The sequence below is a fragment of the Vipera berus genome, assembly GCF_964194415.1.
Source record: "Vipera berus genome assembly, chromosome: 9".
In the NCBI taxonomy this organism is placed as follows: domain Eukaryota; kingdom Metazoa; phylum Chordata; class Lepidosauria; order Squamata; family Viperidae; genus Vipera; species Vipera berus.
This window is the reverse complement of record NC_138212.1, coordinates 8,828,796-8,845,851: the sequence shown is the minus strand read 5'-3', so window position 1 is coordinate 8,845,851 and position 17,056 is coordinate 8,828,796. Positions and strand designations below refer to the sequence as shown.

The window sequence follows — 17,056 nt, the reverse complement described above, 5'->3', positions numbered from 1 at the left end:
AGCATCCCGATGGTCACATGATCAAAATTCAGACACTTGGCCACTGACTCATATTTGTGATGATTACAGGGTCCTGGGATTGTGTGATCCCCTTTTGCTACCTTCTGACAAGCAAAGTCAATGGAGAAGCCAGATTCATTTAACAACCGTGTTACTAATTTAACTGCTGTGATCCACTTAACAAATCTGGCAAGAAAGGTCGTAAAATGGGGCAAAACTCACTTAACAACTGTCTCGCTTAGCAGTAGAAATTTTGGGCTCAATTGTGGTCGTAAGTTGAGGATTACCTGTACTTTACTTTTTTTGGGGTGTAAGGACCCAGAACTACTCATACCCAGTGCTAGGATTTCACAATAAGATAGACTAATCGAGGCTAAAATGGGATTGGCTTGTTTGTGGCTCAGTGTGCTGTGAAAATATGTTCACTTTTTTTTAATCTCGGAGCGTGGAATTGGCCACCACACTCAGCTCTAAGAAGATTTATCTGTTTGGATATGGCATATTGTAGGAATACAGCATTTCTGGTTTTTTAACCTGTGGGCTTCACGCGTTGTGTCAATTTGCTCATTATGACGGAGTTATGATATGAGCAGAATGGGATGGAACCAATCAATCAATCAGAATAGATCTGGAAGGGACCTTGGAGGTCTTCTAGTCCCAGCCTCCTGCTCAAGCAGGAGTTATCATTTCAGACAAGTGGTTGTCCAGTTTCTTCTTAAAACCAGTTAAGCAGTATATACCGTTATCTTTTTTAAAAAAAAAAATAACAATTGGGCAATATTTTTGTTCCATGGATTCAAAGTCAAGGAGAGATTTATGACCTTTTTTTAGAGGGATAATGATAGTTTGTCCCTCTCTTTCTGTAGGGAGCCGTGGTGAGACGGTCACTTTGCGATCTGCCAAAAGTGAGGAATCTCTAACGTCTCAGGCTAGTCTAACAGGTAAATGACCCCTTTGTCTGATGAAGCCCCATGATTCTGCTCTATTAAAATGGATTGGATGAACTCAAGGTGACCCTCCAAAGCCATTTCTTCAAAGCAGTGCCTCCCAAGTGCAGCGATTTCCAGACAAGCAGGGCTTCAGTTCCTAGCAAGGTCATTGCTGGCAATTCCAGGAGTTGATGTCCAGTTAGTCGAAACTTGCCAAGGTTGAGGAAGCCGCTTTAGGACGACTGCAGCTTTTCTGAATCATGAGCTTGTTTCATTCCTTAATATTGACCCATTAGACATTTTCTCATTGCTCTTAATTCCTGGATTTGGCATTAAACCAGATGTGTAAGAAGCCAGTGTCGTGGAAAGACATAATAATAATAATAATAATAATAATAATAATAATAATAATAATAATAATAATAATAATAATAATAATAATAATAATAATAATAATAATAATAATAAAAAAAACACCAAGAGGCAGCCACACAAAGCAATAATTCTTTAAGATTCAGAGGTTTATTTCGGCAATAATTTGGAACACACTCATAAACATCACTTACCTTAAAAACCCATTGCAATGAGCTCCAATGACATAGAAGTTCCAATAAGGACAGCTATAAGCCAGTGGCAAATCTTATCAGGTCCAGTCTCAATCTTTTATACCCTTTCTCATTCTAAGACCGTAGGCAGATGGTCAGCAATCTTACACTTTCTGCTGACTTTCTGCTGACCTTTTGCTGAACATAACTTTCCACGTACTCGTGTACATTGGAACCCGCACCCATCAGCTACTTTCAGTTCCCCATTTCTTACTCTTCCAGTCCTTATGTTCTAAATATATTTGAAACAAGCCATCTTAGGAAAATCATATTAAGTAAAGTACAGTTGTAAACTGCAAAGTTAAAGATAGCACTGACTTTGCTTCAATACGTTTTCCATGAAGCCTGATTTAATTCACCTGGGCCTAAACCTTGCATAGAAGAACAATAGTCAATATTTTCGTCTTCCACACCAGCCATTAGGAGCATTCTGCCTACGAGTGTCCCAGAATGACCTTCACCTGCTGTCAAAAATCAGGGGCTGATCATTTTCAGATTTGAATGGCAGCTGCTCTCCAGGTTTTGGGGAAGGCTTTTTCATCCCAGGGGTAGGCAACCTTGGCTCTTTTATGACTCGTGGACTTCAACTCCCAGAATTCCTGAGCCAGCCATGCTGAGGGGAACTCTGGGAGTTGAAGTCCACGAGTCATAAAAGAGCCAAGGTTGCCTACCCCTGTACTAGACATTAAACTTAAGATCCCCTGAATGTGAAGGGTGTTCTTTATCACTGAGTTATAACTCATGCAGTGGGGATACAGGTAGCACCATCTTTTTCTGAAACTCCCGTAGGATGCATGCAGTTAGACAAGAATCTGCTAAGCACTGACTGCCTTCCACCAAGATCTGGGTCCACGCAAGCAACCTGTTCTTCAGAGACAGACATACTCTTCACAGTGTTGATTCTTGGACATGTAGCTTGTTGAATAAATGGACTGGAGAGCTTTGATCCATGTCGCTTCTTTCTTTTTGGGTCTTGGCCCTAGGTCTCCCCAAATTGCCTTCCCTGAGACGTCCACATTCCAGCAGCGATGCTTTCCCTACCCTCAAACAATGCCACTCGTGTTCTTCTCTGGGTTCTTCCATATCTGGCCATGGTGAAGTCTTGGCCACTGGGGCAGATGATGTGGCCTCCCGTCGGCGTTCCTCTTGGCTGGAAGGTGATTCGGAGCTGGATTCAGAGTTGGAATTAAGTCCTCCTGGACTTCGTGGCCTGGACTTTGACCCACTAACTTACCAGTGTAGCCCTCCTGTGCAACAACCATCCTTCTCAGATGACTCCAGCTCAGCCAGTCCTGTTGCAGCTCTCTCGCCCTGCTCACATCCCAGCGTCAGCAAAGATGCATCAGAAACATCTGTCTCTTTGCCCGACAATGTGCTGGAAATGTTTGCTAGTGGGGAGTCCAGAGACCTGAGCTCCCCTCCTCATATGATCTCCATGCTCCTGAGTACGGCAGGTGGACAACTCAGCAACACTTGTGAACGTGAAGTCCGTGGCAAGATTACGCAAGCCCAAGATCGCTTGTCTCCACCCAGTAAGTACCGGTACTTTTTTGTCACTCTTCATGATTATTACCACCATTGTTACACACACCGAGTGGATAAATTAAAACATAACTTCCGCCTATAGGCAGACTGCAGTTCCCCAAATGTTTGTTTCTTGAACCCAGAGTTCCAGGAATGACACTGCTAAAATGTCCTACAAATTTTCTATGAAAAAATAAACAACTTTTGGAATGAACACACTTTTCCCCCGTCATCAATACTTTCCCAAATTCTAGACCTGCTATTTTTGGGATGCCTTGTAGGGCTAGGGCAGGGGTAGGCAACCTCGGCTCTTTTATGACTCATGGACTTCAACTCCCAGAATTCCTTAGTCAGCTGCTGACTCAGGAATTCTGGGAGTTGAAGTCCATGAGTCATAAAAGAGCCGAGGTTGCCTACCCTTGAGCTAGGGCAGGGGTCAGCAACCTGAAACAGTGAAAGAGCCACTCGGAACCGGTTCCCTCACAAAAGGAAAAACTGGGAGCCGCAAAAAATGTGTGCACATGCGCAGAACAGGGTTTGACTGAAGAGTGGAGCCAAGGCGAGATATGCATCTACCCTGCATATTTGAATTGATTGGTTGAACTTTTTTAGTCCCACTTTTTTTTTTTGACTGCACATGGCAGAGGACTGGGAGCCGCAGGAGACGGCTGAAAGAGCCACATGTGGCTCCGGAGCCACGGGTTGCAGACCTGTGGGCTAGGGGGTGGGTGGGCGAGTAGCTATGTGGCCTGAAGAGTTTGCTGAATTGCAAAACCCAGCAATCTGTGCTGAGGGATTCTGGGGATGTAACATCTGGATGGTCATAATTTTCCCAACTCTGATGACGGTCCCAGCATTCCAGCCTAGATTAATGATACTTTATTAAGTAATACAAAAACTTTATTATTACTTTATTAAGTAATAAAAAACTGTATTATTACTTTATTAAGTAATAAAAAAGTGGGACATCTGGAGAGCCATCGTTTCCCTAACTCTGATAAAGCTCTCAGCATTCCAGTCTAGATTAACGATATTTATTAAGTAATAAAAATTTAAGCTTGCACTGAGTTCTCCTTCCTGCAAAGTTGGTGTTCACGCTTCCTAACACAAGGGGGCGGGGTGGCTCAGCAGTTAGAGATGCTGAGCTTGTCAGCTAGAAAGCTGGCAGCCTGGTTGAGACCTGAGCCCCACGTGAGGGGGTGAGTTCTCGTCCTTGCCTCAGCTCCTGCCCGCCTGGCGGTTGGAAAGCGAGTAGATCAATAGGGTACCACTTTGGGGGGAAAGTAACAGCGTTCCATGTGCCTCGGCATATAGTCCTGCTGGCCACATGACCACGGAAGGGTCTTTGGACAATGCTGGATCTCTCGGCTAGGAAACAGGGATGAGCACTGCCCCAAGAGTAGGAGAAAACTGGATAGGGAAAACCTTTATTTTTTCCCCCTAATGCAATCCTTATGCTGCCCTCTTTCTTTTCCTAATTCAGGTCCGAAGTCTGAAGCCGCTCCTGTGTCTCCCGGTGCATTGTCCCTGCTGCGGCATATCCCGCCAGCTCCTCCGCCCAAGAACCCGGCTCGCCTGATGGCGCTGGCGCTCGCTGAGAGCGCGCACCAGGCGGCCTTGCAGCAAAAGCGACAGGCCAGCCTTAAGCAGAGGGAACCCCGGATGCATTTCCGACGCTCTCTGTCGCTGGAGTGCAAGGCAGGGGAGCTGACCAGCGGCGCACAAGCCCTCTACTCCATGGTGCGTCCGAGCCCCAAGGCACCCGGCCTCTCCCCGCTCCAGGCGCAGCAGGCCAGGGGCAGGAGCATCGGCAGCCAAAGCCGCAACCTAAAGGGAGGCAGCCAGGTGAGGGATCGGCTCAGGAAGGGCTGGCACAGAGCTGGGATAATTTTGCCATTAAGGCAGGGTGCAGATTTTGTAGTATTTCTAGAAGGGCTTCCCCCCCCCCCATTATACTTCTCTGCCTTTTCTCCACTGCGTTGCGATCTGGGCCAAAAGATAAAAAGAGTATGATGTGGCCCCAACTTGTCCTGAGCTTCCTTGCCCTTGAGAGGAAGTCCGTGCTGGGTTTTCTGGCAAATCTGACGGAGATTTTAGCTACAGAAAACAAGGAGGTCGGGTGGGATGGAGCAGGCAGTAGAGCGGGAAGGGGGTGAAGGAAGGGATGAGGGTGGGAGGTGTTTGCCTGCTTAAAATGCCTTCCTGCTGCTTAACTCAGTTTGCCTTGTTTCTCTGCAGGTGCCTCTCAGCCCGTCTTCTCCCTTGGGTAGCTCGAATTCCTTTTCCCCTTACAGGAGGGTCCTGGCTGAGCTAGACCAGAGAGACCCCCAGGCACTTTCCTTCTCAGATCCCTACCACCTGTCCTCCCTGTCTCCTGCCTACGGTTTGCATCCCCCTCCGCCTCCCCTGTCAGTCCCCTATCCAGCCTTCCGCCAGCCTCCAGAGGCCTTTCCTTCGTCCAGCCCCTCGGCTGCCCCGCCCAAGCCTCCACCCCCTCCCCACCTTCCCATCATGACCAGTCACCTGCCCCTCAAAACGAGGTCCTCCACTTTTCAGCCCTGCCTCACGGACCATCCTCTGCGGCATCACAGCCACTTCCCAGCCTCCCCTCAAGCGGGGGTCAGCGGGAGCGCCTCTGCGCAGCTGGAGCATGAAAACCTCTATTACGAGATCGTGGGGGAGCCTCCTGCATATCCTGGCCTGGCCCGCCCATGGCCCTCTTGTCCGCCCCCGGAGTATCTGGCCACTTTCAATGCCTCCTACGGGATCTTTGAGCGGCCCTGGCGCCAGGGCCGTCTCCCTCCGGCTGCCTCCTCTCTGCAACCCATCCTCAAGAATTCCCAGCTGCAAATCCAGTCCATGCCTCCAGCGGCCACCCGCCAGGAGCCCATCTACGTCAACGTGCCCTTCCCCGAACGCTCTTCGGTCAGCCCCGTGCCGTCCCCTCCCCTCGAAGCAGCACATCCCCGAAGTCATTCCGACCCGGGAGCTCCTCAGGCTTTGTCCCAGCCCAGCAGACCCCCCCTGCCTCAGAAGCAGAAGCTGGCTTGGGGCTATGCGCCCACAGGGCAACACCGCCAACTGATGGACGTCTTGCCTTGCAGTCGTGCTGTGTGGCAGTTCTACCGCCCGCCCTCCGCCTGTTGGGGTCATCCCTCTTACAGTCCAGAGCCCATTATCACTTACGACACGCCCGCCCCCCGCTTGGGGAGCCAGGCCTCGGCACCCTTGCAGAAGCTGGATGAATCTTCCCCGCAGTACGGCAATGTGGAAAGGAGAGAGGGATCCCCCTCCGGGTGTTACCTGGGACCCAGCTGGACAGTGTACGCTGAGGGCCAGACGCACAGCTACTGCTGAGAGACAAGAGGTGACCAGATGCACAGTTTGGATCCTCGGGGCTGGGCTCCGGGTATCCTCTCCCCTCTTCCTTGCCAGTATTCGTGGAATTACACGGTACAGATTGCTGTGGAAAAAAAAAATAAAGACTTTGGAAGGATCTACTACCCAGTTAGGTTATACTCAGAGGTCCCGTCTTTGGCTCCCTTGCTGGGCATTGTGCCTGCCTCGTTTGGAGGACCTCTTTATGGTTTGGAGAGCACACGGATCTTTCCAGGCAGTTCCTATCCTTGCAGGAGGTTTCTCTCCCCCTCCAAAAAATCAGCATGACATCACAGAAGAACAATTGAGGGCATCATTTCAGCCTTTGGGGTACCATAACACCTCTGCCAGTTCCATTGTGTGTCCATCTTCCTGTTTTGGTTATGTCCCATGTTGCTTTGTTCCACCTTACCCTCTTTCCAACCGTGGACATCTATCCTCGGAGGAGAGCCTTTGCTTCCAATGGGATGACTGCAGCTGATTCCTTCTGGATTACATCATCTCGACCGCTTTGGCAATGGGAATCACAATAGGGTGCCTGGAATCCACTAGGGCTGCCTACAGTGCTCATGCCATGCGCTGAACTGACACAGAGAGGCGCTGTTGGTCAGGTTTTGTTCACCACTGCAGAAGATGGCAGGCTTCGGAGAGGAGAGAGTGGGCGTTAACAGCTACCCCCCCCCAGCCCGTGCTCCTCTTCCAGTATTCAAACCAAAATAGTTCTGACTTGTAACAAGCAACCTTTTAACCCAATTAAAATATTAACCACCTTCCCCTGCTGGTTTTCCCAGAGATTAAGCCAATTCCTGGAAGAAAGCCATCCCCTGGTCTGTGACAAGAGATGTCAAAGGAAATGTAAGATGCCACCACGCAAGGCAGACGGGCACGCTTGCAACCTCTTTTTCCAAGAGCGCACGCTTTGTCTGTTTGCAACTAGGCAGAGGGGCATGTGGAGAAAAACTAGGGGGAGCATGTTTGGTCTTGTGCATTTCTGTATTTATTTAGGATTTTGGAACGTGTGTGTGTGTGTGTGTGTGTGCGTGTTTTACAAAAGGACGGGGGAGGGGGGATGCATACAGTACGTGCCTAGCATGGGAGGGCTTGGCGTGATTTAAGCTGCAGGCTCAATGTGTGCTTGAGAGCAGGATTCATGTCTGTTCGATATGTACATTCATGTCGAGTTGGTGCGTGTACGAATGTGTGTGTCTGTGAAAATGGTTGTGCATGCTCCACAGACAGTATTTTAGGTATATGGGGTAGGAAGAAGGGACAGGCATTTATGCCTTCTTGCTCTTGAGCAGCCATTGGGGACCAGATTGAGATTTAAGGCAAGGTTTCTCAACCTTAAGAGACTTTAAGACCCATGGACTTAAACTGCCAGAATTCCCCAGCCAGAATATACTGGCTGGGGAATTCTGGGAGTTGAAGTCCACACATCTTAAAGTCTCCAAGACTGAGAAGCATTGGACTGGGGAAAGAAGAAAGTCTTCCCCCCCTCCCTCTGTACCCCAAGCATCCCCTCACCAAAGCACTTTTCAAGTGGCCTCTATGCTCCTTTTCAAATGATTATATTGTCAGAATATAAGAGAGGGGGGAGGGGGGGAGAAGAAAACAAAATAAGCAACGACGCTAATGCCTCGCCTGCATCACGGAGAAGAATATATATTTTTCCTGAATGCAGTCCAAACTTGAATTTAAGCACTTTGGGATCCTATTGCTTTCAGAGAGAGCCAAGCACAAATTTGAAGCCTCTTTCCCCTGAAATCCACAGCCTGCTCCTGGGCACGCTTGCTTGGAAGTCAGCCCCCACAAAGGAATGCAAGACTGATGCCTGGATTTGTGCACAACTGGACTACAGCCTTAATTGCATTATTTTGAAGCCTCCCGTGGAATCTTTTTTGGGTGGGTGGGGGCTGAATTCCTCAAGAGTTTGGGATCTGGGATCTTGGCCACCCCAGCTGGCTGGCACTCTTGTGTGGCAAGATCTAGAGGTTCTCACTACAGACTTTGCCCACTTAACAGGAACTTTATTCATCTCTACATCCTCAGAAGGATATCTTAATTCAGTCTGAAATCTTCAACTCCTCTGATAAACAGGCGTAGGATGTCTTGACCTGAGCTAAAAGAGTTTTAGATCTGGGATTCATTCCCTCGTAATATTGATTAGTTCCACATCTGGGTTTAACAGAAAAATTGCACTAACCTCACCATTTTTTGTAACAACAACAGCAACAAAATAATACCACCGTGGTAAAAACTTCCAAGTTGTCCCACATTCTTCACAACTTATCTTCCTTGTTTTTCCAGGAACCGAAAACATTGCAAGCTTTTGTCTCTTGCGGTTTTGCAAAGACACACTGGGGGCAAAAGAGGCCTAATCATCCATGAAAGAACATAATGTTGGAACTTAATCCATGTTCTTGGTTATATCAGGCTGGGGAGACAGGGCAGCCTTGGGGATAGTTAACTATTGTATTCGTTAGTTATATGTAAGGTTGAGTGTCCAAGATCTGGAGATAGATTCACAGGTCAATGCTGGCTATGCTAAACAAACCCTGAAATTACCTGAAAATAGAAGTAGGTTTCTACAAGCTTCTACTACAGGGTAATAATTATGGGTGTACTAAAGTGATCGCCAAGCACTTTTTTAAAAAAAAAATTCATCAATTTCTAGCGCTTGGCTGGGCGGCGACTATTTCCACCTGAATATCACCAAATTTTGCATATTTACAAGATCGTTCAATCAATACTTATTTTACCAGAGATTAAGGTTACATATTACAGTTCCGACATTATGCGCAACTGGATTTGAGGCGTGAAGGCAGCTTGAGGGAGAATCTTTAATGCTTTTAACTATACAGGTAGTCCTCAACTTAATGACCACAGTTGGAACCAGAATTTTGGTTGCTATTGATGCAGTCATTAAGTGAGTCTGGATCCAAATTTGCAACCATTTTTACCACGGCTGTTAAGCAAATCGCAAAGTCATTTCAGTGAATCACGTGATCATTAAGTAGGCCCAGCTTCCCCCATTAATTTTGGTTGTCAAGAGCTAGCTGGCGAAGGCTGCGAGTTGCAATGAGATGACTACAGGATGCTGTAACCATTGTAAACGTGAGCTGGTTGCCAAGCACCAAATCAGGGACGATGTAATGGTCATAACTTTGAAAATGGGTTATTAGTCACTTTCTTCAGGTCCCTTTTAACTCCACGCCATCGTTAAAGGAGCGCCTGTTAAGCCAGTGCAACTCTGACCTGGGAATTCAGAACAGAATTGGTTTCACGTTAATCGTTATTTCCCTGTCAGTTTAGCTCTGTCTCTACCCATCCCGCAAAACTGGATGTTAGATTTCTGAGATGGTCATCCCTGCAGCCTGATCACACTTTTGAGTCCTCCTTGATTTGACAGGTTGCGATGCTTTGTACTTCACCACGCTTGTTTCCCATCTGCAATTTGTGCAGGAGCATCAAAGCATAATATTCGCAGCTGTAGTTACGTGGCCACAGTTGCCCCTCACACACCTTGGCTTCCTGCCACTTTATTCTGCCTGTGGGCCAGCCACGGAAAGACAAACCAAGGAAATGGCTTCCTACTGTTTACTTTGTACAATACCTCCATGAGAGGCAGAACTTCGAAAGGGAAGAAAATGAGTGACAGTCCCGTGTTCCCCAATACTGTGAAGCGATCACTGCCGTACTGGCCTGTCTATATGTGCCTGTGTTTTTAACAGCCCCTGTTTCCTTGTTGCCTCTGATGTGCTGCAGTTCTTTTTTGGATATAAGTTGACTTCCCTTTTTTCTGGGATTCTTGTACTAAATGGCTTAATTCAAACCAATTAACAAATAAAGGCAAACTGGCAGCTCGGGTCTGTGGTGGGTCTCCCTGTTTGCAGAGATGAAATGGAATAAAATGTATGTATTTATATATCATACAAGGGACGCGGTGGCTCAGTGGGTTAGGATGCTGAGCTTGTTGATCAGAAGGTCGGTAGTTTGGCGGGTCGAATCCCGAGTGCTGCGTAACAGAGTAACCTGTTACTCATCCCAGCTTCTGCCAACCTAGCAGTTCGAAAGCACGTAAAAATGCAAGTAGAAAAATAGGGACCAGTATGGTGGGAAGGTAACAGCGTTCCGTGCGCCTTTGGCGTCTAGTCATGACCACAGAGACATCCTCGGACAAGCGCTGGCTCTTCGGCTTTGAAACGGAGATGAGCACCAGCCCCTAGAGTCGGAAATGACTAGCACACATGTGCGGGGGAACCTTTACCTTTACCTTTTATTTATATATCATATTTAAAAATGGACAACAGGCCACTTGGTTCCTCATTTAGTATTCGCAGCGAGAAATTCTTGGATCACACATCTGTTTAGGAGTTGAGTCATTTGATCTGAATGGCTTTTACAGCAAAGATTAGGTGTTGTCCTGTGATACGCACACCAGCCAGGAAGCTAAACTGCGTTGTCATTCTAGCAAGTGCTAAGAAACAACTGTATTGGTTATAAATGTCCTTGTGTATCCAATCATGCTTCGCCAATAAAGAATCCTATCCTATTCTATTCTATTCTATTCTATTCTATTCTATTCTACTCTACTCTACTCTACTCTACTCTACTCTACTCTACTCTACTCTACTCTACTCTACTCCACTCCACTCCACTCCACTCCACTCCACTCCACTCCACTCTTATTTTCTACGCAAGTCATGGGTCTTCTAAAGATTAAGTGCTTTTTTGAGACTTCTCTACACACTTGGCTACACAATCAGTAACACCAATGAGTTTTAGCCACAGCTAAAAGGACAGAAAGACAGATGGACAAATGGAAAGTCAGACTGATGCATGGATGGATGAACAGGACAGAAATATGAACAGACAGATGGACAGGACAGAAAGATAGAGGGACAGATAGGTGGACAGGACAGAAAGATGGATGAATGGACAGACACATCCACCCTGAGCACCAGCCTGATGCTTCTTTGCCAATCTGTTCCAATCTGTTTTGACTGGAACTGGGACTGGACTATTCCCAGTACAGTATTGGGAGTTATGTAACATATTAAAAATGGTCCATGTCTTGAGTAATTTTCTAGGTCAACGCAGGCTGGGTTTTCATGCCATTTAAACCTTTGTAAATCCCACTGGCTTGGTTTTATATATATAGAGAGAGGGGGTGGTGGAGAAGGAGAGATAGATTATAGGATTTGGCTTTTTATCACTCCGATCCTATTTTTAGATACCCAACTTGAATTGTCAGATTGAGTTGATTTGGATTCCTGAGGCATTCTCAGCGAATACACACAGCTCAGTCACAGATCAAGTTCCTTACAGAATTTCACAAAGAATTTTTTTAAAAAATCTCACACATACCAAACATTTACTATACACTTTTTTTTAAAAAAAAAGGATTTACTAAAGTAGTTGGGATGATTTTTCTATAGGAGATATGCAATAGGTTTAGATGTAGAGATGCCCAGTAAGCTCTACACCCAAAGCAATCTTAGGAAGTAGTCATGCCTTGGAGAAAGTGTTATAGTACAGGGGGAATTCATGGAGATTTTTTTCCTCAAGGAAGGGCTTTATCCCTTTGTTCATCTTCTTCCTCTTCTTAGGAAAAAATCCACTTCCTTGGCTGAAATTGTTCACATTGTGGTGTAATGGTATATAGCCAGAAGAACGACAGGACACTGGAAAAACAACAATAAATCTCTTACTGCAAGCTCCTATTTAACTTTTTGTAACGGTGATCCCTTTTCCCACCCTGGGTATCTTAAGCTGAATGGGTATGATCCATCCCACCACAACCTCTTCTTCAATTTTATCCTCACATGCAATATGAAGACTGGAAGGATCCTTTGAGATCAACTGATCCAATATCCTCCCAAGCGTAGTGGAAATGGAAAACACACCAATTATGGGAAAGACTTCTAAAGGCATTGTTTATTTGATGGCCCACAGATGAATTGAGATTATATTCTGTGAATTTGTAGGCACGGTGAAGAATTGTAGGCCAAACACATCTAAGCAACACTAGGTTGAGAAAGCCTGGCTTCAAGGCTTGTCAGCTAGATGTTGTCTAACAAGCAAGAAATATACTCTGCATATCAGTTCTTGAAGATATGCAACATCAGACATAGATGATGCTACCTAGTTGGATAATGAAATGTCTGCAAGCAAACAACCAAGCTTGGAAAGCACCAAGGAATCCATAGTTCAACCCTGAACTACATATATTGTCTTCCAGTGAAGTTCTTGAAGAGTAGCACCAGGAGGAGACTAATATCCTCTGGTCCTGCTGGTGAGTTTCCCATGAACACTCAGCTGTTCCTTGTGGAAACTGGGATACTGAAGAGGTTTTTGAGGACAGCTAGAGTGGAGGACATGCAGGATATGTTTCACGGATAAGCAGAGCTTCAAAAAAATTCTCAAGTGTTAGCTATTCTCAAGCTACAACATTCCCCAATCTCTGATTTCTTAAGGCACAGCTCTTATAGTTTCCACCACAAAATTTTGGAATTGCAGCCCCAACACATCCAAACAATCCTTTCTGCAATGACTTACTGTGAACATAAGAATGGCAAAACCAAACCAGGAGACACCCCAGGCATAGCTTTGTACTGCATGCTTAATGTGCTCAAAGCAGCCCTGAGAAGGGAAGAACAAATCAGTAAGATTGCCTTGAAGAGGAGTTGCTGATGGTACCAATACCCCCAAGAATGCAAAAATGGTAGGTAACATCAGAATAAAGATGGAAGAAATTGGTACCTTAGTGTTGATGTAATCAATGTGACCCAATCTACAGCCCTCCTCGTTGATCATGATAAAGTTTGGATCACGTTTGCAGCAGTAAAATGGCCAGGGTGCCACTGCTTCAGAGTATCTACTTCGGAAGACGGAGGTATAATTTACCCAGTCCAAGGGATCATTGGCACCACAACACTGTTGCTAAAAGTGAACAGGGGAAAAGAGAGATCATATATTTATTGCAAAAAAGGGACGTGGTAGCTCAGTGGGTTAGGACGCTGAGCTTGTCGATCAGAAGGTCAGCAGTTTGGCGGGTCAAATCCCGAGTGCCGCGTAACAGAGTGAGCGCCTGTTACTCGCCCCAGCTTCTGCCAACCTAGCAGTTCGAAAGCACGTAAAAATGCAAGTAGAAAAATAGGGACCACTACGGTGGGAAGGTAACAGCGTTCCGTGCACCTTTGGCGTCTAGTCATGCCGGCCACATGACCACGGAGACGTCCTCGGACAAGCGCTGGCTCTTCGGCTTTGAAACAGAGATGAGCACCAGCCCCTAGAGTCGGAAACGACTAGCACGCATGTGCGGGGGAACCTTTACCTTTACCTTTATATTTATTGCAAACAGGATATTCTGCTGCCTTTTCTTAGTTTTCGGGTACAGATTAGTCCTTGACTTACAACAGTTCATTTAGTGACCTTTCAAAGTTACAACGGCACTGAAAAAGTGACTTAATGACCGTTTTTCACACTTACAAACATTGCAGCATCCCGATATTCACATGATCAAAATTGACAGGCTTGGCAACTGCTTCCTATTTATGACGGTTGCAGTGTCCTGGGGGGGGGGGGTCATGCGGTCACCTTTTGCGACCTTCTGAGGAGCAAAGTCAACGGGGAAGCCAGATTCACTTCACAACCGTGTTACTAACATCCACTGCAGTGATTCACTTAACAACCGTGGCAAGAAAGGTCGTAAAATGGAGCAAAACTCAGTTAACTGATGCCTCACTTCGCCACAGAAATTGTGGGCACCGTTGGGATCGTAAGCCGAGGACTTTATACTTTCTATACTTACTTACTATACTTTCTCTGGGCCAGACTTTCTGCCACCCAGGTCTTCCTTTAGAAAGTGTAGTTGAAACTGATTGGGGTTGCTTTGAATTTTGCTGCTTTTAAGCCTATCAATATTCGAAAGAACTGATAGTTGGTGAAGACTTGTTCTTTTTCTGATCAGTGGCTGAGCAGAGCCGTAGTCCCATACCTAGTGCTGTGTTTTGTGTTCTCAGTTTCACTCCAATCCCTTCCCTAGCTTCAAAATTCCCAATCGCTAGCATTTTTTGCATTGATTTCACAGTCCCTACATGCATGCCTTTTGGAGCTACGACTGGATGAAGGACAAAAGGCCAGGGTGTTCTCATAGGCTGCATAATGATATATACCTCCATCATGAAACGGTCCCACATCCGTGTGAGTTCTCGGCCTTGGTCTGTGTCTGCTGAGTAGAAGCCCAGCATCTGCTTGGTTACCAGATTGGAATTTGATGCTACCTGGGGTGGGGAAGAAGGAGAGAATGTTGGTCAGCTACATTCCCCAAGCCCAGATACACAAACATTTCACTTCCAAAGTTTCAGCGTACATAAAGACATGCAAACAGATTTCTACATTTCCAAATACATTTCCTTCTGCACAGCATTTCTGGTTTTTCTTTTTTAAGTATGCAATCTGTGGAAAAAAAGTACTGTTCAAAAATGAGAAGAAAGACCCAAATGTTTCTAGATTGTCTTGCTCTTCTAGAATGAGACAAAATGACTTGTTCCTCCTCCAGGAATCATTTAGTACTATTGTATAACTAATTATGCCTCCAACAGAAGCCCAAACTGTATGAATTGATGTGAACTGTAGGATCAAAAGATCCATAATCTTATAATAAGCAACTATGGCCTTTCTTATCTATTTTGGACAAGCTTTGGGTGTCATGAAAGTTTATGAACAGCCAATGGATCAAAGAAATTTGTCAACATTCCCATATTATATGCAGGCCTACCGTGAAAATGATTTCGAGTAATAAGGCTGACAAAGGACAAAATTGAAGCTTCATTAAGATTCCCAGACTGAATTATGTTTTGGATGGATCATTCACCATGATAAAAGCAGACACTGGGAAAGACTGTACTCCTGTCCATGTGGAATGAACCAAAATTTTGCTTTTAGATCAAGTTGGGAAGAATTTGCACCCTGTACTTACAAAATCACGATGAGTGTAGGAGGTGATACAAGAGGCACATTCAAACAAGTAGACAACCAGGATCAGTACCAGGTACTGAAAAATAAGAAAATAGAGAATAAGATTCAATGTCCGGAAGAAAAAAAAATCACACCTGGAGACATTTTTCCCCAGGATATTCACTATGGATTAGAGATAATTCTTGTATCGCTTGATTTGTAGATACACAGACATTTGTTGCTGTTGTTGCTTCTGTCCCATGCTCGAGTCTAGTGGCATATTATAATGGCCTAACTTTCAAAGAGGGATAAGCAGATCCATATAGAAGAGATATTGATGAACATTCATTATTTATACCATTTTTGAACTGATCTGGAGACAGTACGTACATTCCATTTTCTGGGGAGGAACATCTGAGAGTGAGATGCATTGCCTTTAACACTGGATTCTAAGCATGGCTGTTATAGAGACAGAATGTGATACTAGAACATTAATGTTGAAATGACGATACAGATTGTCCTCAACTTATGACGATTCATTTAACAAGAGTTCAAAGTAATGATGGCCTTGGAAAAGTTACTTACAAACTGCACTTGCACTTACCACTGTTGTACACCCTCACAGTCAGGGAGTCACAATTTAGTTGCTTGGCATTCGGTTGCAGCATCACACAGTCATGATTTGCAACGTAACCAGAGTTACGTTGAGAAAATGTAGCATTTAGAGAAGTCCATTTCTTCTGTTACTCACCAACAACACCATGAGGCGGTTGCCGTTCACAAGGCTGATAATGCCAAAGACGCAAACGCAGAAGAAGCAAAACCCAGTGAAAATGGAGATCCAGGCGCCGGCATAGACATCATCTTTGCCGGTGACCCCCAGGATGGGGTAGACTTTATAGGGATCAGCTGTTACCCAAATAGACTCAGCACAAAGTGCCAGCCCTGAAAGCTGCAGAAACAGAGGAAGGTTGATAGCCACCAAACTACCATATATCAGACCAGGTTCTTTGTTATCTGGCATGACCAAGGGGTGTGATGCAGTGGGTTGTTGTTTAGTTTAGCTTCCTTTGTAATCTCTCGGCGCTGCACCCTTACCTTTTCAGGGTCCTGTGTAATTTGGGGGCCTCAAATTGTGCATTTCTCATTTCATGTACAGTATTATATGAAACCCATCATGGTGGTTTTTTGGAATCTGGCCAATGATGAGTCATTCAACATGGTACAGTCAATCATGGTTTAACTTAATATTCTAAAGAAGTTTTTTTTATCAGAACCATGAGTTATGTCATTCTATTCCCATCTTGTTTTTTTCAGTTATCAAAATCAAACCCAGGAATTTTCCTATTGCTGAGTCATATTGTTGTATTGCTCTCTTACCATAATAATAACATTGCCCACCACCAGTAGCCCCACAACAAGGGGGGATCTCTTTTCTGCCATGTTTTCCAGGAATGGCTTCTTGGATACCGGCTCTCAAATTCTGCAGAAGGGAGGCTAAACAAACAAACAAACAAAAATAAAACAATTTGCTAAGTGAAGGAGAAATTCAGTTTATTGCTTTTCTCAATTCTTTCTCCTTCTTTGGAATACTGTAAAGGGCATTTGTGTAAACTAGCTTAAATACCTTCAACATCTGCACTTAGTAAAATGCAAATT

General features: G+C 45.3%; 2 protein-coding genes across 2 annotated transcripts in view; one reads left to right on the top strand and one right to left on the bottom strand.

Annotated features, from left to right (window-relative positions):
* ARHGAP33 (Rho GTPase activating protein 33) overlaps positions 1-7,948 on the top strand; it is a 39,296-nt gene extending 31,348 nt beyond the window's left edge. The window contains exons 19-22 of the mRNA XM_081334518.1: positions 867-941; positions 2,518-3,066; positions 4,542-4,903; positions 5,297-7,948. Of these exons, the coding sequence (XP_081190644.1) occupies positions 867-941; positions 2,518-3,066; positions 4,542-4,903; positions 5,297-6,415 (2,105 nt within the window). The 3' untranslated portion in view covers positions 6,416-7,948. The remainder of the gene's footprint in view (positions 1-866; positions 942-2,517; positions 3,067-4,541; positions 4,904-5,296) is intronic.
* Positions 7,949-11,846: 3,898 nt separating this feature from the next.
* On the bottom strand, positions 11,847-16,840 carry UPK1A (uroplakin 1A; the record flags this gene model as incomplete). The annotated part of the gene is made up of 7 exons (XM_081335454.1): positions 11,847-12,120; positions 12,995-13,078; positions 13,199-13,378; positions 14,614-14,721; positions 15,420-15,494; positions 16,149-16,349; positions 16,778-16,840. 7 exons carry the CDS (start codon positions 16,838-16,840, stop codon positions 12,076-12,078), a joined length of 756 nt encoding a protein of 251 aa, XP_081191580.1. The 3' UTR covers positions 11,847-12,075.
* Positions 16,841-17,056: the final 216 nt, after the last annotated feature.